Here is a 20672-nt window from a genome sequence, read left to right on the forward strand (position 1 = left end):
TTGCCGAAATTGCTCAAAAAACAGGATTTCAATATCGATTCTTATCGATTACTTGGAAACGGGGCAAGTTATCGAATATCGAAAACAAACTCGATCTGCGCGGGCACTAGGAGAACCTACAGCTTAGATTTCAAGTCTCTAGCTCTTACAGGTTATGAGATCCTTGCGTTCATACATACGGACGGACAGACGGACGGACAGACGGACACGGCTAGATCGACTCGGCTATTGATGCTGATCAAGAATATATATATACTTTATGGGGTTGGAGATGCTTCCTTCTGCCAGTTATATACATTTGCATAAATAAATTTAGGGTATAAGAGCGATGCCACGCCCACTTACCGTAAAGAATCGCCCAGGTTGCAAACGCCATGCGAAGTGATGCTAAAGCTGCGAAGCCGATAATAGTCCACATCTTCATCTTCGCCACAGTGGATGACCGATCGACGCATCTCAGCTAATCGTGGCTGCAGCATCCAACATCCAACATGCAACAAAAGCCGATTATAAAACACATTCGCCGGACTCGGCCGTGAGCGCACTCGCAGTACGAAAAAAAAAACGTATACCAAACTAACAGGCATATCCCGAGCATGAACTACTTTTCAAATTCCATATACAGCTTTTAGCCATCTGCTTTCAGATTCGCTGATAATCAGTCGAACTAAAACTGGCCGAAAATTTAGCCGAAAAAAAGGGATTTCCAAAAACGACCTAGAGTACACTGGTCGACCATGCTCTTGGGTTTCCGTTGGATTTCACCGAGTCAAAGGTCGTTATCGTTGATATGAAATCAGATAGTTGGATTTAAGTTGGATATTAGCGAGTCCAAATTAGTTATCGTTGATATGAAATAGGCCAGCTATATAGTCGAAAAAAAAAGGGATTCCCAAAAACGACCTAGAGTACTCTGGTCGACCTTGCTCTTGGGTTTCCGTTGGATTTCACCGAGTCAAAGGTAGTTATCGTTGATATGAAATCAGATAGTTGGATTTAAGTTGGATATCAGTTGGATATTAGCGAGTCAAAAGTAGTTATCGTTGATATGAAATAAGCCAGCTATATAGTCGAAAAAAAGGGGATTCCCAAAAACGACCTAGAGTACTCTGGTCGACCTTGCTCTTGGATATCAGTTGGATTTCAGCAAGTCAAAGGTAGTTAACGAGAGTACTCTAGTCGACCCCTCTTTAAAATTTAACAAGATACTCTCTAAAAAAACAGATAGTTCAATTTCAGTAGGATTTCGGTAGTTATTGTTGATATGAAGTAAGCCAGAGATATTTGTGTCATTGAAGGAGCCGTGTTCAAGCTTGCGTACACTCTCAAATAAATAAAATTGAATTCAATTATTGCTAATAGCAACGATAAGCCTATTCATTTGGCCAGAGTGTAGTCAGTGCTGTCCAATTGGGACACAAATAGTTGGTGCTTAGTTATTGCACGGAATACATTCGTATCCAGGAGATGACCAACAGAAAGCAAGTGCTTAGGTCTAATCCACCTGCCTGCCTGCCTGCCAGCCCGTTATTACTCATTACGTTTTTACGGCTCTTAGACATATTTTTTTATTTGCGCACTTAAACCCTTTGTAGCGCCTGTGAACCCGAGCAGTTGAGCATTTCCACCCATTTGAGGAGGCGGGCTATAATGGTTGCCTGACCGAAGTTTGGGATTTGAACCAACCAAAAAGACAACAGATATTCCACTCAAATGTGATTGGCACGAGAATAATAATACAAAGAGCTGGCTTTACTTGAGAGTCTCAAAAACTCGCTCGATAATTGTTACAATTTTTCCAAAATAATCGATAAATATCGATATGCAGCTCTAATTTTCTATATATTTAGTTAGAGGGCGTCTGTGAGGCGACTATTTTAACAATTCACTCAACTGTGAGCAAATTGAGTGCATGCTGCCAAATATGAAAGGAACAAATGAGATACGAAAAGACGCGAAACAGAGACAGAGCTGGCGGGGCTGGAGCTAGAGTCGGCGGGGTAGATTACTAATGGGGCGTCGTTAGGGCAACTGTGTGTGGCAACCATTTGGCAATGACTAAGCGCAACTGTCAACAGTCTCGGGTCGTCTCGGCTTTCAGTGCGGTCGTTTGCCTTCTTTGAAGCCGGGCCAAACGGGGCCGACCAGGTGAGTTACACTCAAGCAATATATATATATATATATATATATATATATATATATATATGTATATATTAGTTATGTGTGTGTGAGTTCGCTTGAACTTATGCTAGGACTATGGCAGCTAACGCCCCAAGTGCCCACACATAATTATTCGGCGGCGACTTCCACACACATCATCTCCTAGGGGGCGGAAAGGGGGTAATCCCCCCCTCGATTGTCTATCTGGCATGCACTTATCTGGTCGCTGCAGCTAATGTAATTAGTTTGTGAAATTGCTCGAGTGCAAATTGTGCAGCGTGTGCGTCGCGTCGCCTCGCGTCGCGTCGCGTGTGAAGCTGAAAACTGCAGCCGGCGCACAAAAGTAGGCAACACAAAGTGCAAGCACAGCAGCTGGCAAACAGGAATGCGGAGTTGCTGGCACCATGGGGAATTCGACATGTTTTTTGCAGCAAAAAAAAAAAGAAGCTAATAACTCAAAGATTAGGGCAGCTCTCGAGGGCGCCGAACTTTAGAATCCTTCCGGATCGTTCGTTTGGAAAATATTATATTCTTGCCGTGTGAACACAAATTGTTGTCAGCGAAGCAGCTAATTATATATATTAAAATATTTGAAAATGTCTAAACTAATCTGAAGTCGTAATAGCTATTGATTGATTCGGCCAGATTTACCAGAATGATTTGGAAGATTTTATATAATAACTTCCCTAAGTTTCTTTCTGTCTTCCACGTTCATCGTCTCCTTTTTATAGCACAGTGTGCTTAGATTTCAGAAGATTTAATTTATTCAATGTAAAACAATTGATAAACTCCAAAAAAAAAGTACCATCAATTCATTCAGGGGCCTATCTGTAGATGATCTGTTTTTAACAGCTGTTATCTTAACAGTATAGTGTTCTGATAACATTTCATGCATGTAACATTAGAGTTTGTTGTGTTTCAGAGCTGTTATCTTAAAAGTTTAGAGTTATGTTAACATTAAAGTTTGAAGTGCTTCAGAGCTGTTATCATAACAGGATAGAGTTATGATGTAATTTCATGTATGTAACATTAAAGTTTAAAGTGATTAAGAGCTGTTATCTTAACAGGTTAGTTTTATGTTAACATTTAATGCATGTTACATTAAAATTTGATGTGCTTTACAGGTGATATCTCAGCAAAATTGGGTTAAGTTTCAGTTTAACAAAGTTTTTCATCAAAAAAATATTTGAAAAATTATATGTTATTGCCAGAAAAACGAAACTGACTTCCCATGGTGAGTGCAGCAGCAGCAGCAGCAGCTGGGGGATTAGTATGGATGGGTTTTGTGTTGAGAGAGTGGGCAACAGGGGTAACTGGCACATTGACCTGCCAAACGCGGAGGGGCAGGCAGGCAGGCAAGCAGGCGGGCAGGCAGGCAGTCAGGGAGTTGACTCTTTTTGGGCAGAGCATCAAAATTGATTTGTGATGCGCATATGAAATTCGGTGGCTGCAGCAAAATGCATGCAACACTTTCCATTGAAGCTGACAACTGGCAAAATGGCAACCGGACAAACGACAAACGACAGATGGGACCGCAGTTTGAGTGTCTCTTGCCTCTCGCAACATTTTTGGTGGGGCCGAAAGTGGAATCAATGGCAAACACGTAGCGAGCGAATGCCACTGGCAGCCAGCGTAGTACCATATAAATTGCACAAGTTGAAGCCAGAAGAATGTCAAGAGTGTGTGTGGCACAAAGGTATTAAAGGACTGTGGCAACAACTGTGGCACTGGCTGCCAAAAACTTGTCTATTGCAACGAGCTGCCGGCGCCCGACGCCCGACGACCGACGCCCTGCGGCTGCAGTGCACCCTGGAGGCGTCTCACTTTTGTGCACACACAAGAAGGCGGAATCCTCAATTGAGGCTGGGCACGCGCAAGGGTAACGAAGCAACTGGGATTGAATGCGGCATTCGGTTTGGGTTAGATTCATATACCCAGCACCCATTCAAAAGGGGGTCGACTGGTTTTGTTCAACTGTTTGTAACAGGCAGTGGAAAGTATCTTCGAGTTCGAGTTTTAGAACTATTTCTCGATATATTCTCAAATTTTCGGTATATCGATAAATATCGATTTTAGAGCATAGCTCGAAGCTAGAACCTTTTTGCCAGTTTTGAGTGCTCGTTGAAATCTTATAAAGATCGCACACCGAGAATGCACGGGGCTGGGAAGAAGAAGCAAAAAAGAAGAAGAAGAATGATTACAGGTTAGAAACAGGGTATATCCAAGTCGAGCACTCCCAACTAGAGCACTCTTGCTTTACTTATATTTCTTTTTGGCAATAGGTTGAAGTGAATCCAAGTGCAAACAGCCAGAGAAATCCCCAGGAAATGTTGTATGTTCAGATACGTGTGCGTGTGCGTCTGAGTGCGAGTGTGTGTGTGTCTGAGTGTGTGTGTGTGTGTGTGTGTGTGTGAGTGTGTGAGTGCTCTTTGGGATTAGGAAGATAGACAAGTATGTTCCTTAGTACTTTTGTGGTTTGTTCCCTGGAGCTTTGTGTGTGTCCCAAAATAAAACAGAAGGCGACATTCTTGTCGAAAATGCCGCAGGAACTCGTTCTGCGCCCGCTAAATCCAGCGATAATCCCTCAAAAGTGGCAGAACTGTGATGTAATTAAGGAATTACTTAATTACTTAACACAAGTTGGTAATTGAAGAGATTGGGCAAGAGCGGTAACTGAACGGATAGTTACTTAATAATAGTTGGTAATTGGGTAAATAAATGAATTAAATTGAGCAATTGCACGAGTAATTAAAGTAATTAAGCTTGATAAGGAATTACTTAATTACTTAACACAAGTTGGTAATTGAAGAGATTGGGCAAAGAAAGGTAACTGAACCGGATAGTCATGTTGGTGATTGGGTAAATAAATGAATTAAATTGAGTAATTGCACGAGTAATTAAAGTAATTACTCAATTAGAAGTTGGTAATTGAAGAGATTGGGCAAGAGATTTAACTGAACGGATAGTCAGAGTCACTTAATAATAGTTGGTAATTGGGTAAATAAATGAATTAAATTGAGCAATTGCACGAGTAATTAAAGTAATTAAGCTTGATAAGGAATTACTTAATTACTTAACACAAGTTGGTAATTGAAGAGATTGGGCAAAGAAAGGTAACTGAACCGGATAGTCATGTTGGTGATTGGGTAAATAAATGAATTAAATTGAGTAATTGCACGAGTAATTAAAGTAATTACTCAATTAGAAGTTGGTAATTGAAGAGATTGGGCAAGAGATTTAACTGAACGGATAGTCAGAGTCACTTAATAATAGTTGGTAATTGGGTAAATAAATGAATTAAATTGAGCAATTGCACGAGTAATTAAAGTAATTAAGCTTGATAAGGAATTACTTAATTACTTAACACAAGTTGGTAATTGAAGGGATTGAAGGGCAAAGACAGGTAACTGAACGAAAAGTCAAATGTAGCTGATGATTGGGTAATGAAATGAATTACATTTAGTAATTGCACGAGTAATTAAAGTAATTAAGCGTGGATTATCTACTGGCAGAGTCCAGCATTGGGCGTGCGTCGCATCTAATCTCTACCGCTAGCTGGATAACCTTACCTTGCGACCCTCCGCTGGCATGCTGGAGGTTCTTAGACGCTGGCGTTCCGCCATGCGGTTGCCGTACTGGGCGGCCGCAATGTTGACGGAACTACCATGTTGATGATGTCCTGTGGCGCCGGCTCCAGCCGTAAGTCCGGCTGCAGATTCTCCGACGCCCCGTTCTCGGTGATGACTGCTGTGATGTTGTTGTTGTTGTTGCTGATGTTGTTGCTGATGTTGTTGTTGCTGCGAAAACTTTGTTTTTGGCACAGATGAGCGCGGGTAGTCGCTGGAATCGGCTGTCGGCGAGTCGGTGGCATCGGGGCCACTAGTTGTTGTGTCCTCGGCGACAGCCGCCAGCGCGCCGCTGGAGCCCAACAGGCATTTGTCCAGTTCATTGACTGGCAACTGCCCATTGGGCGCAGCTCCCCCTCCTGCTACTCCTGCTGCTGCTGCTGCTGCCTGCTGGAAGGTGCGCAAGGTGCAGCTTTCGATGCCGGCACGTCCAAGCGGCGATTTGGTTAGGCAGACGCGCTCCCTGCAATTAGAAAGCAGAGCACACATAGTCGACGACCCACGGTTGATAGTCGATGGTCGGACAGTTGGTGGTTAATATTGAATTGCGTTTGCATTCATAATAGGTGGGCAGGCAGGCAGGCAGCACTCGCCGATTATATGTATATATGGAGCTCATTCAATATGCGATCGCATTCCGTGCAATTAACTAAAATCGCGTGTAAGCAGGCTAGCAAGGGTTAGGTGTGCTACATTTGCTACATGTGCTACGTGGTTCGATTCGATCTAAGCTACATGATGTCCGCAACGTTTTGGCCTTTTTGTGGCCAACAATTCGACTAGCTTAGTGCATTTAATTGTTGATTTGCCAAGGGGCAAAAGGAAAAGCGTTGGCAGCCTGCCCAACATTCAAATAGCTTTCGAAAAGCATATTAAATGAATTAATAACATTCAGAATTAATAACATCCTTTTTGCTGGCTTCTCAGTCGTGTTGGACGACACAACTTTAGAGTTAATTAGATACCGATTGGTATAATTGGTATAATTGATAAGTGAATCGATTAATGCAATCGCTAATTGATTGAATATTTTTGGATTTCCATAAAACATGTAATTAGACACAAGCCGACAGCCAATTATTCGGTAATTTCAGCATATCGATCCCCTGTAAAATATTACGAACATCGATATCGATTAAAGTATTCTGCATAATTTAAGTTGAGTAATCGATAACAAGAAATTGCGAAAATAAAATACAGACACAACATTGAGGCCAATTGAATTGATAGAAACAATCGATAATTTGAGCATATCGATCTCCTATAAGAAATCGATAAAATATTAAAAATTATTTTTTGTTTTCGATAACGAGAATTTTTTGCGAAAATAAGGCCAATTAAATCGATAGAAACAATCGATCTCTGTTAAAATATCACGAGCACCTATAAGAAATCGATAGAATATTAATAATTGACTTTTTTTTCGATAAGACGAATTCTTTGCGAAAATAAAATACAGAAACAACATTAAGGCCAATTGAATTGATAGAAACAATCGATAATTTGAGCATATCGATCTTCTTTAACAAATTACGAACATCGATATCGATTAACTTAATTAAAATTAAGTAATCGATAAAACATTGAAAATTGATTTTTTTCGATAACAAGAATTCTTTGCGAAAATATAATACAGAGACAACTTTAAGGCCAATTGAATCGATGGAAAAACAATCGATAATTCGAGCAAGTCGACCCCCTATAGGAAATCGATAAAATTTTGAAAATTGATTTTTTTTTTCGATAACAAGAATTCTTTGCGAAAATAAAATACAGACACAACTTGAAGGCCAATTGAATCGATAGAAACAATCGATCTCTGTTAAAATATCACGAACATCGATATCGATTAACTTAATTAAAATTAAGTAATCGATAAAACATTGAAAATTGATTTTATTTCGATAACAAGAATTCTTTGCGAAACAATATAATACAGAGACAACTTTAAGGCCAATTGAATCGATGGAAAAAACAATCGATAATTTGGTGAAATCAATTCCGTTTCAAATGTTAAGAATCGAGAAATCGAGATCAAATGGAAAATTGAAATTTTGAAAAATCGCACTAGATTTGTATACAAAGAATTCTTTGCCAAAATACATGTAATACGAACACAGCTCGAATGCCAAATTCATTGTGTGTAGCAATCGATGAGAGGTTGCTTCGCATTTCTGTGCTATGAAACGTTGAATCGATTTTCGCAGCCCAACTTTCGAGGCGATCACAAATTGTTGCACATCTGTTGGCAGGCGTGTGCATGTGCTTGTGGGCGTGGGCGTGGGCGTGGGCATGGGCGTGGTCGTGATCGTGAATATAATCGTAGGCGTGGTCGTAGGCGTGGCTGTAGTTGTCGCTGTAGTTGTCGCTGTAGCTGTAGCTGTATAGTTGTGGTTATTGTTGTTGTGGTAATTGTTGTTATTGTTGTTACTGTTGTTTACACCGCCATTGTTTCAGAAGGGCTGACGGTAAACTTAGTTGCGGTACTCTGAATGGGGATATGGGTAATATGCTATCTAATTTTCGGGAATGGTGCAATTATGAATAATACCATATCTGGCTCCTACCTGGCACCGCTGCGGCCGCCGCGCTGCTGCTGCTGCTGCTGCTGCTGTTGCTGCTGCTGCTGCTGTTGTTGTTGATCGTCGTCGTATTGGTCGTCGTATTGACCGTAGCCAGGATCGGCGGCATGCATCATGCTGTTGGAGGCGATCGATGAGCCGCGACGTCTATTCAATATGGGTGACCTCGGTGGTGCCCACGAGCTCGGCTACAAGTTTATAGATTGGTTGTTGTTAGTGCTTGTTGGGTGAGGTGAAGTTGCCGGGCCTCTCGCTGCTTACACGACTAGAAACTGGCGCGAAACTGGCATTCAGATAATCGCTATAGCTGTTGAGTGTTGGTTGGGTCGATGTGCTCGGCTCGTCGGTCCATTCCTGCTCCTGCTCCTGCTCCTGCCCCAGCTCCGGTTCCAGCGCCCGTTCCAGCACCCGTTCCCGTTCCCGATCCCAATCATATGGCGCACTATAGCCGCCACCAACTGTCAAATGCTGCTGCACCTGCTGCTGCTCCTGCTGCTGCTCCTGCTGCTGCTCCTGCCGCTGCTGCACATTATAGTTGTAGGCGGGCACGGGGCTGTTGCTGCGCGAGCAGCTCGCATTCTCCCCGTACAAATTGGCGCGACTCGCAATGCCGCTCTGCTGCTGGATGCGCTGCATCGACGCGTCCCGTGAATGATAGGCGCCCAATCCGCCGTGTGTCGGCGTCGTTGGCAAAATCCGATGTACGTGTCCATGTCCCGATGCACTCGGATGCTGCGGCATTAACTGCTGCTGCAGCGAATGCTGCTGCTGTGGCAGCTGCGGCAGCTGCGGAGGCTGCGGTAGCTGCGAATGTTGCGAATACTGCAAATGCTGCGAATGCCGCGAATGCTGCGGATACTGTTGTTGTTGCTGCTGCTGCATTGGATGCATCTGCTGTAGATGCTGCTGCTGCTGATGTAGATGCTGCTGCTGCTGCGGTTGCTGCGGTTGCTTCAGTATGGGCTTGAGCACATTGTAGGCCGACTGATGCGGTGCAGGCGAGGGCACAGGCCCTGGCGTGCTGCAGCTGGCTATGTCGCTCTCGTCACAGCTGATGTCTGCTATTGACAAAATCAATATTAATATACCAACTGCCGGGGCAAAAGAATGATGCCTCTTCATATATATATATGTATATATAGAGTAAATATATATATACCCCTTACCTTGCCTGTGCTACGTATAAAATGTCTATCTCTATGTTTGTCCTGACTGACTGACTGACTGACCGACTGACCGACTGACTGTCTGACTGACTGACTGCTTGACAGATTGACTGCAGCTAGGAAGCTGAAATGTTATATATATATACCCCTTACCTTGCCTGTGCTACGTATAAAATGTCTATCTCTATGTTTGTCCTGACTGACCGACTGACTGACTGAACGACTGACCGACTGACCGACTGACTGACCGACTGACCGACTGACTGACTGACTGCTTGACAGATTGACTGCAGCTAGGAAGCTGAAATGTTCACTGTTATTATCTTACAAGATAAAGGTGCACGTTAAGACGGCATTGCGGCAAATTCCAGCCGCATGTTTGGAAAAATCGCGAAAAACTTGTTTGTTTACCATCCGATCGCCCTCAAAAACAATTTCGAAGATCTTTGTTCAAAATATATTTTAGGGGCGTTTTACACTTCTCGCAAAATGCATTGCCACTTGGTGGAAAATGCGATTCAAAGATTTTTTAGGCCAAGTTTTAAGTTTAAGTAACAGGCATATATGCATGTTTGTACATACATGTATGCATGTTTGTTTTTTGATATATGTAAACGTGCATGTATGCGTACATGTAATTCATACATGCCATGAATGAATACCTATATATACATAGTTGCACATATATGTACACATACATACATACATACATACATACATACATACACGAATACATACATATATACATACACACATACATACATACATACATCCACACATACATCCACACATACATCCACACATACATCCACACATACATCCATACATACACACATACATACATACATACATACTTACATACATACATACCTACATACATATATACAAAAAAAAAAGCCAAAAAAATACCAAAAAAAAAAAGCGCTACACTACCAGCCAAGCATGGAAAAGTGCAGAGCCTACTTGAATTCTTGAGAATCGAGGAGTAGAGCACTTGATAGAAATTCGTTTTATTTAAATTTGCGGCACAGCGACAATTAGTCTTCGCCTGCGTTTGATATTAGAAAACAAACATGCATGCAAGCACATATGCATATGAACATGGGATCCCGATCAGGGGATACCCTGAACCCTCTTCTTCCAACAGGCGATATATATTAAATGAAAGATACTTGATATATATATACATATACTATTCTAGAAGCTACATGTCAAGTTTGGCGACTCTAGCTCGTATTATTTACCAAAACTGCTCAAAAAACTGGATTTCGATATCGATTTTTATCGATTACTTAGAAACGGGGCAAGTTATCGCATATCGGAAACAAACTCGATCTGCGCGTGCACTAGGAGAACCTACAGCTAAAATTTCAAGTCTCTAGCTCTTATAGGTTACGAGATCCTTGTGTTCATACATACGGACGGACAAGGCTAGATCGACTCGGCTATTGATGCAGATCAAGAATATATATACTTTATGGCTTCCTTCTGCCTATTACATACATTTGCACAAATACATTATACCCTTTCCACCCATTTTCAATGGGTTCAGGGTATTAAAAGATGAGCCTACTTTCAATTTGCGGCTTGAAAGCAGCCAGGGTCGAAAATATCTGACACATTCGAGACAATAAAAATAACATTTGATATTGGGACTATGGCTATTCTCTGTACGCTTTGTCAAAGAGTTCGAATAGAAACTGCCCAAAACAGAGTTTTCATATGACAGCTTTCAGGATGACAAAAGCCAAATACACACGCACACACACACACACACACACACACATACACACACACGCACACATAGACGGCGACCAGTCGAAGGAACAACTGCGGCTGACTTTGCTGCACTCCGAAAATATATTTTAAATAAACAATTTGCCGCATTTTAAAAATTGCCATAAATGCCGCAAATATTTCCAAGAATATGCATGCTAGTCATTTTTTTTTGTTTTTTGGAAAAGAAAATTTAGAAAAAACTTGATGGCAATTTTCCCAAATTGGGGAAAATCAACTGTTTTGAGTGTATTCTATGGCCTTTGGGCGCAGTTATTGGCCAGCCTGACAGTTTGTTGTGCATGTTGTGGGCGTTGCGTTTGCCCAAAATACACCTGAAATACACACACACACACACACACACACACACAGACAGACAGACAGACACACACACACACTCGCATTCCATGTGAGCCTTTGTTTGAGAAATATGCTTCCCAAGTTGAAGTCAAAGTCAAATATGAGAATGTGTGTTCAGTCGAAAAGTTTGCAGCCTTCATTTTTCCAAAGGCTTTCTTGCGAGTTCTGTTTACGGCACAACTCACAACTTGTAAACAAAACGTTATTGTATACCCTGTACACATCGCAAAAGAACAGAGAAAATAGCCGATCACAATTTTGGTTAACTAGATTTAGCTGCAAATTGCTTTTTGTACCTAAAGCAGCATTTTGTATAGGGTATGTGCTAGTCAAACATTTTGGGTGGACAGCAAATTTAAAGCAGCATTTTCTATAGGGTATCTGCTAATCAAACACATTAGGTAGACACAAAATGTAATAATCTTAGAGAGCTTTGAACGAGCAAGCCAGCTAAAGAAATAACATCAAAACAAGACGAGATAGCAAAACGTTTTTTGTTTTTTTTTTTCGAGCTGGCGACTGCCGAATACCCTTACTAAAATACCCTAATTATATGATTTGCATTTGCCTGCATAAACAAAGTGAATATTTTATTATAATTTTTTGCAGTTACTTTAATCTTGTAATTCTCAAACGATTTTAACCCAATGTGAGCACATTTGGTTTATTTCTAGAAAATCCATATCCGATGGAACGAGTGAATCGCTTTCACTTGTGGATTCGAAAATACCCCATAATACCCTCAGAATACCATTTATTTATTTATTTATTTTCGATTACATTTTGGGGCAACCCCAGAGACTAGCGGAACTGTGGAACTGTTAAAGTGTCCAAAGAAAAGCAAATGTCTAAAATACAAATTTTATCACATAAAAAATAGGGGATATATTTGAAATAAGTGGGAGTGACCGACTAGGGGATACCCTAGAACGCAGCACCCAGCTCTGAGCTGCTGTTGTAATCAGCTCGTATTTTAGCTTTTTTCTAAGTGGGAGTACTCTAGTGGGGTGTGCCCGACTGGTGGATACCCTAGAACTCATTACTGAGCTGCTGTTTTATTTAGGTGGGAATGCTCTAGTCGGGTCTAGTTGGGGGATACCCTAGCACCGAGCTGCTGTTGTAATTAGCTCTTATTCTAGCTTCCTTCTAAGTGGGAGTGCTCTAGTCGGGTGTGCCCGACTGGGGAATACCCTAGAACGCAGCACCCAGCTCTGAGCTGCTGTTGTAATTAGCTCTTATTCTAGCTTCCTTCTAAGAGGGGAGTGCTCTAGTCGGGTGTGCCCGACTGGGAAATATCCTAGCACCGAGCTGCTGTTGTAATTTGTTATTCTATATCACCAAGAAACACACACAGACATACAGCGTCAATGCTTCTTCTTTTCATACACCCCCCCCCCCCCCTCCCCATATATATGGAAAATGTATTCTTCATCAACTTCGATGTTTATTGTCGCAGCATACAAATGTGCATATATACTGAGGCCCCAGGCTGTGGTAGCCAGAAAAATTTGTTTTTGGAGGAATGGGAGGAGATAGACCAGAAGTGCTTTATTCCAAATCTGAGAGCCTGCACACCAAATTGTGTGTGCCGAGCTAGGATCAAAAATGGAATAGCGTAACGATAATTATCGTTTATCGTGCAGCGGATCGATTTATCGATGATTTAGAATAAACTCAATCTGGGAGACTAGGAGAAGCTTTCTTTAATACTTCAAGCATCTAGTTCTTATAGGCTCTGAGATGGACGCGCCCAAGCAACTAGACAGTCAGACAGACAGACGGAGAGACAACGCGACAGATGGACAGAAAGAGGGAGAGATACAGACAGAGAGCTATGATAATCGGAGATATATATACTTCTATCTTCAATATGCATTCGCACAAAACCATAATAATCTCTTTTTAATTCACTTTCAATGAATTCCGGGCATATGAATAGTCTTTTATTGTGCTCATTCAATAGATTAACGCGATTTGGGCTTAAATCGATTTAAATTTCTGGCAAGTACTCAAAAGGTAACTTTTACACTCAGTCGACTCGAAATTGAATTAATAAGTATTTAATGCATTTGAAAAGGCTGAAACCAATTGAAATCCTAATCCTTGGAAGCAGACAAAAGGGCGGCGGATGAAGTGAATGGCGGACCCAACCATCAAATCAATTAAAACTTGCTTAATCTGTCTTGTTTCTGGGAAAAACTTGAGAGATTTCCCAATAATTTTCACGGGAGGTTTTTCCTTGCTGTTGCTGCTCACCCTGCAAACCGAGAAACTGATTCTAAATGAAATAGAAAACAGTTTGAACAAATAGAACTCATAGAGAACTGGTGGAACCTTATAAGTATATATAACTAAATCTTTCTATCAGCAGAAAGTTTCTATATATTATGTTGTAGGAAAGGACCAGAATATATAACAACAAGTAAGAGGTTCTAGTCGGGAGCTGCCGATTAGGGGATACCCTGGACCCCTTTTCTTCCGACAGGCGATAGGTATAAAATGAAAGATACTTGATATATTTAAACTATTCTAGAAGCTACATGTCAATTTTGGCGACTCTAGCTCATATTAATTGCCGAAATTGCTCGAAAAACTGGATATCGATATCGATTTTTATCGAATACTTGGAAACGGGGCAAGCTATCGAATATCGGAAACAAACTCGACCTGCGCGTGCACTAGGAGAACCTACAGCTAAAATTTCAAGTCTCTAGCTCTAATAGGTTACGAGATCCTTGCGTTCATACATACGGACGGACAGACAGACGGACATGGCTAGATCGACATACATTTGCACAAATACATTATGCCCGTTTTACCCATTTTCAATGGGTTCAGGTATAATGAGTTTATATTCTCGTATAAGCTCGATAATTGTCCCCTAGTCCCGCAGGTATATGCGAACAGGGTGTGCCTTGGTCGAGCATGCCCAATTGAGTAGCTCTTTGTTGTTGTTGTTTCGTTGAGGCCTTGGTAAATGGGATTTGAATGTACTCATCATTTCATAACTGTCAAAGGCATTTCTGGGTTTTCACTTTTGAGAGCTGTCGCATATTATGTGCATTAACTAAGCATGTTCTGTCCATTATTTAACTTTTGATTGGATTCTAGATTATTGCGACGGCAATTCTGCTTCGCAGAAGCACAAATCACAATGACAATGGCCCTTTTGACGAATGCAAATTCCAGAAAATTACAGTTAATACAATTAATTTGATTCCAGCTAAAAGATAATCGATTTATGCTCAAAATTATATAACTGCCGTATTCTGTTCATTTCAGCATAATATAATTAAAGAGCTTATTGAGGGCATCTACGGAATTACGTGGATTTAATGATCTGTTCATATTTCCTAATAGGAATTGATGTTTTTCTCGTCTCCCCTTTTGATCCGATTACACGATGTTTAAGTTCGACTGCGACAGCCCGGAATTCGCCCACGTAGCCGGGGTCCATTTCGAAGGTTCTTTTAATACCCAGTGAAAATTGACTAGAAGGAGTAAATGCTTGCTTTTCTTTGTCTATGTTACATTTCCGTCCTCAAAAAATGCAGGACAACAGGCTGAGTCGGACAAATTAACGCCTTCTATTCGATAACATCACTTTCTTTAAATATCGATAATTATCGATGTTCAGACAGGATTTTTAACTCATTTCTTGGTGACTATAGCTGCGGTTAGTAGCAAATTTTGAAAGCAGGCAAATTTATGCTTTCTATTCGATAACAATACATTCTGTTAAAATCGATAATTATCGATGGTCAGTGAGGATTTTTCATATCTTGGTGACTATAGCTGCGGCTAGCAGCAAAAACTCTAAGCAGGCAATTTATGTTTTCTATTCGATAACTAAGTATTCCATTAAAATCGATAATTATCGATATTCGGAATAGATTTCCTAGGCATATCTTGGAAACTAAAGAAGCGGCTGGTAGCAAATTTTGTAAGCAGGCATTTGCCTTATGCTTTCTATTCGATAACTAAAAATTCCTTAAAAATCGATAATTATCGATGTTCAGAGTAGATTTCTTAGGCATATACTGTAGACTACAGCTACGACTAGCAGCAAATACTCTAAGCAGGCGAACTTATGTTTTCTATTCGATAAGTATTCTGTTAAAATCGATAACTATCGATGTTCAGACTAGCATATCTTGGAGACTAAATTCGGTAGGCGGATTCTCGTTTTACTAGCCACAGATGAAGTTCAATTTTGAAATGACCTCCCCCTCATTTCCCTGGAAACAGGGTATCTCCTGGTCGAGCTCGTGCTCCTTACTTGTGTTTCTTTTAGCCGTTTGGCCGGTTTCATTGTTGGCAGTTGTTTGGGGCCGGTTTTAAACGCGGCCAAAAAAAGGGAAAAACGGTTCGATTCAGTTCGGGTTTAGCTCTTGGCTGGGCTGTTCTAAGCTTTTCATGTTTCTTGTTGTTTGGCGGTTTTTTTGTTCGCTGTTCATTTGGCACTTTTTTAAGTTGATGTTTAACTTTCGCTTTGGCCCCACTTCCCTGTGTGTGTGTGTGTGCAGGCTTTTATTTCATTCAAGAGAGTATGTGTATGTACATATAAAAACTTAATGCGCATTATGCTTTTTTGATGAGCACCAAGACGGGCGCCATTCCTGTTAACGAGCGCGCCTCAAAGCAGCTAAACACGAAATGCCAAAACAAAAAAAAACATGCTGGCAATTCACCTGTGTGTAGTCGTGTGCGTGTGCGTGTGTGTATGTGTGTGTGCATATTGGTGTATTTTAATTGAAATATGGATATGACCTGCCCTTAGTTCCATGCAAAGAATCCGCTCAAGCGATGCTCCCCAAACAGCCTCAGACCACTAACCATTATATATATATATATATATAAATGTGTGCGTGTGTGTGTGTGTGTGTGTGTGTGTGTGTGTGTGTGTGTGTGTGTGTGTGTGTGTGTGTGTGTGTGTGTGTGTGTGTGTGTGTGTGTGTGTGTGTGTGTGCTTAACTCGTAAAGTAAGTCCGTTTGGCAGGTTTTCTTGCACCAAGCCGCAATGTTATGGCTGCATGTCGCACGTCATAGTCCCACACACACACACACACACACACACACACACACACACACACACACACTCCCACACACACACGCACGCACAGTCAGCAATATATAAAAATCCACACCACATGTGCCTCTTAGCTGGAACGTGGCAGGAAGTCAGCGCAATGGGAGCTAATCCACTAGGCAAAAAAACTAAAAAAAGGGCATCCCGCTGCCTAATTAACCCTAAGCCCAATGCAAATACTGTAAAAAAAAAAGTCACGGGTGCAGCTGGAATAGTCGTTTTATGTTCTCGGTCCTAACTAACTCCTAATCCCCAAAAAGCGCAACCGTGCAACAATCTCCCTTTTCCGTTGCAACGCCTTTGAAATGTGCAACGCCAAACTGACCCTCATCATATCTCGCTTTCAGTCTCTATTTATAGCTATCCCTATGCCTTCCCTCTGCCTCCCTCTCTCCCTCTCTATCCCTCTCTCCCTCTCCCTCCCTCCCTCTCTCTCTCTCTCTCTTTTCTCTCAACAAGGCTAACAAGGCTTACAAATTGTGGTTTGTCTTTATAACAATATAAAAACTGACCCACAGCATATTTCGCCAGTACATCATATTTTTCACTCTCTCTTCCCTTTCATGGCTCTCTTATCTATCTTCTCTCTCTCCCTCTCTCTCTCTCTTCTCTTCTCTCTCTCTTCTCTTCTCTCTCTCTTCTCTCTCTCTTCTCTCTCTCTTCTCTCTCTCTTCTCTCTCTCTTCTCTCTCTCTTCTCTCTCTCTTCTCTCTCTCTTATCTCTCTTCTCTCTCTTCTCTCTCTTCTCTCTCTTCTCTCTCTTCTCTCTCCTCTCTCTCTTCTCTCTCTTCTCTCTCTTTCCTTGTTCTTACGCTTACCTTCTGTCCTCTTTCTCTCCCATTCTCACTTTCATACCTTCTGTCTCTCGCTACAACGCCTTTCTATGCGATTTTCACAAAATCAAAGGCCTTTGTTTTAAATCATGTGCAACAAAGCTTACAAATTGTTTTTTGTCTTGTCGATAATGTAAAAACGGAACCATAGTACACCTCGTGATTACACTCTATGTTTCTCTCTCCCTCTATCTCCTCTCTTACTCTTTCTCTCTCTCTCTCTCTCGTTCCTAAGTTACAACTTCTGTTTGCCTCTCCAGCGCCTTTCTATGCGATTTTCAAAAAATCACAGGCCTTTGTGTTTGGTTATGTGCATGCTATTTCGTTATGGCTTGATAACGAAATCTTTTATCTAACCAAGAGGATGCTCATCAATCAGTCAATCGGTCAGTCAATCAGTCAGGACAAGAGCAACTTTTTAATCAATCAACACTAATACATTAAGCCTCTGACTTTGTGCCTAGTTTTGGACACTTCCATAAATCAAAGGCCCGCTCAAGGAAGATCTGTCTGCCGCTTTTAAATGTCGCCGTTCTATGCGATTTTCAAAAAATCAAAGACCCCATGTGCATGCTATATCATTGTTGTTGTGATAACGAAATCTATCAATCAATCAACCGTTTTACTTGTAGAGTTATTATGAAGACACTTACCAATATCAAAGGCCCGGATGACCGAGTGGCGCGGCAGCTGCCTGGCGCCGTCGGACGAACGTCTAGGTATGATAAAGTTGCTTGGCAAAAGGCCGACGGTGTTGTCCTCACCGTCGGGGCCGATACGCAAGTGTTGCAGCTGCTGCTGGATGTCCAGTTCCTGTTGCTGTTGCTGCTGTTGCTGTTGCTGTTGCTGCTGTTGCTGCTGTTGCAATTGTTGCTGTTGCAGCTGCTGTTGCTGCTGTTGCAGCTGCTGTTGCTGCAATTGCTGTTGCTGTTGCTGCTGCTGTTGCTGCTGTTGCAGCTGCTGCTGCATTTGCTGCTGTTGCAGCTGTTGCTGACTAAGACTGGCGTTAGTCGGGTCGCCCAGATTGCTGGCGGATTCCTGCTGGGAATCCGTGCCCAAATGTGTCGACGATCTGCGCGAATGCGTGCAGTGGCCATGGTTGCAATTCTGCAGCGAACCGCTGCAGCTGCGGCATCTGTGCTGATGACGATGCCGATGATGATGATGGCTGCGGACGCGATGCGCTGGCTCGTCGTCCAAATCCATGTTAATTAAGCTGTTGCTGCTGCTCGAGCAGCTGGTTGAGTTGTTGTGGAGTCCACAGAAACCGACATGATTAATGCCCGTTGTGCTTGAGCTCAGGGAGCTGCGCCGTGAACGATTTAATCTACAAGAGGAACGACCACCGCTGCACTCAATGATCCTATGGCTATTAACAGGGCTGACACTTGACAATGCCAGACCATCTGCCATGGTCATGGTCATCGTTAATGTCATGTCGCCGCTGCTGCCACTGCGACTGCGAGGAGGTGCCCCTTGTAGAAGAATCTGTTGACGACGCTGCGCTGGCGCCTGCTGCAATAGCTGAAAATGAGAATTCAAAGCACGTGGCAAGTGGCCACCGTGGTGGCTCCGAAGGCTGCCGCCGCAGCGTTGGCGCTGGGAATTCATCGGTTTGCTGTTCCTTGGTATTACCTGCAAGACGCAGTCGCACAGCGAGAGAAAGAGAGAGATAGAGAAGGGCAAAGAGTTTCAATACCAAGGTACATATTGACACAACGAGCGGAGCGGAGCGGGGGGGTCGTTAGATCGGTGGATCGGTGGATCGGTGGATCGGCTGAGGCATTGGTTATATACCTTATCCTCCAGCAGATTGGCAAAGAGTTCGCAGTGATCCTCGTCTTCGTTCATCATTTCAAAGAAATTCTTAAACGTATCCGGAAACGAGGCCGGAAATTGCCCACGCGCATCCATTTTGGCATCCATTTTTCGTTTTCGTTTTCTTTTTGTTTTTGGGTTTTTGTTTTTTGTTTTTTTTTTTTAACTAACCCACGTAACACATGCAATAGAAGACGTACATCAAGTAATTAGAGCTAACGGCAGGCAACAACAAGCGCAAAACAAAACGAAAAGCAAAAGCAAAAATGAGAGAAAAGCGAGATAAATGAATGAAATTCAAAGAACTTAATGGAGAAAAAGTGTATCAAGTTTTCAGCGCAAGTCGCCAAACTGTTTTAATGGGTGTGTGTGTGTGTTGGTGTGTGTGTGTGTGTTGGTGTGTGTTGGTGTGTGTGCGCTCACTTTACAATTACGACGCTCAACTGTTGAATGGCCTAAGAATTCGAACAATGAGTTCCTCTCTTCGCTAGAAACAACTGTCAAATTGATTAAAGTCAACAGGTTTCAACTCTGCAAGACACCCGACCGGCAGATACCCTGTAACAAACATACATTGTCTTGCGAACCGTCTACATTATGCTGTGTGTCAGCTTTTAAATATTGAAATTTACCGTTGAACCGGCGATTAAAACCAAAAAAGTTCAACTCTGAAAGACACCCGACCGGCAGATACCCTGTAGCTAACATAGACTGGAGAAAATTGACAGCAATTTTCTGCCTGTCAGCTATAAAAGTTGACAAAACAAAAGAAGCGAATACACAAATTGAACCGTCGTTTAGAGGTAACAAGTTCAACTCTGAAAGACACTCGACTGCCAGATACCCTGTATCTAACCAGAGGAAGCGTCTTTGCCCATTTGAAATGGACAAACGAGGGTCAAATGATTTTGTGCAAATAAAAATAAACATATTCTCGATAGAGTCAGGCTCGTCTGATGGTAGAAGATAGTCCAGGGTATCTTCAAGTCTGACACAGCACTCTAACTTGATTGCAACAACAACAACAACAACAACAGCAGCAAATGGAACAAAAGCGCGCCGAGCATTTTGTATGGAGCTGAGGCAGTCCGGCGGCTGTGGGAGAGTTGGGTGGGGGGAGGGGGAACTTTGGTGTTTTTCGCGTCGAGTTCTTTCCAAGCGGCTAAATTTGAAAAGTTGCCACGCCCTCGGGCCATACAGAGCGCGACTCAGTGCCAGGTTTAAACCGGGAGACACTCAGTCGCGCCCGCAACCCGTCCCCGC

General features: G+C 42.2%; 1 protein-coding gene across 4 annotated transcripts in view; it reads right to left on the reverse strand.

Moving 5' to 3' along the window:
- The window catches only part of LOC135440904 (putative uncharacterized protein DDB_G0271606), a 37568-nt gene extending 18002 nt beyond the window's left edge, over nucleotides 1-19566 (reverse strand). The window contains exons 1-6 of one of the 4 annotated variants that reach the window (XM_064700316.1): nucleotides 19389-19562; nucleotides 18245-19226; nucleotides 8630-9429; nucleotides 8354-8556; nucleotides 5730-6249; nucleotides 346-470 (exon numbers count right to left, since the gene is read on the reverse strand). In XM_064700316.1, the coding sequence (XP_064556386.1) occupies nucleotides 346-470; nucleotides 5730-6249; nucleotides 8354-8556; nucleotides 8630-9429; nucleotides 18245-19226; nucleotides 19389-19517 (2759 nt within the window). In that variant the 5' untranslated portion in view covers nucleotides 19518-19562. Of the gene's footprint in view, nucleotides 1-345; nucleotides 471-5729; nucleotides 6250-7902; nucleotides 8249-8353; nucleotides 8557-8629; nucleotides 9430-18244; nucleotides 19227-19388 lie in introns of those variants that run through there. The other 3 variants (XM_064700318.1, XM_064700317.1, XM_064700319.1) reach the window with 3 other exon arrangements.
- Between the last annotated feature and the right edge of the window lie 1106 nt (nucleotides 19567-20672).

The sequence above is a fragment of the Drosophila montana genome, unplaced genomic scaffold (assembly GCF_035044405.1).
Source record: "Drosophila montana isolate Dmon_TW-CO22-7 unplaced genomic scaffold, ASM3504440v1 contig_1688_1, whole genome shotgun sequence".
Taxonomy (NCBI): domain Eukaryota; kingdom Metazoa; phylum Arthropoda; class Insecta; order Diptera; family Drosophilidae; genus Drosophila; species Drosophila montana.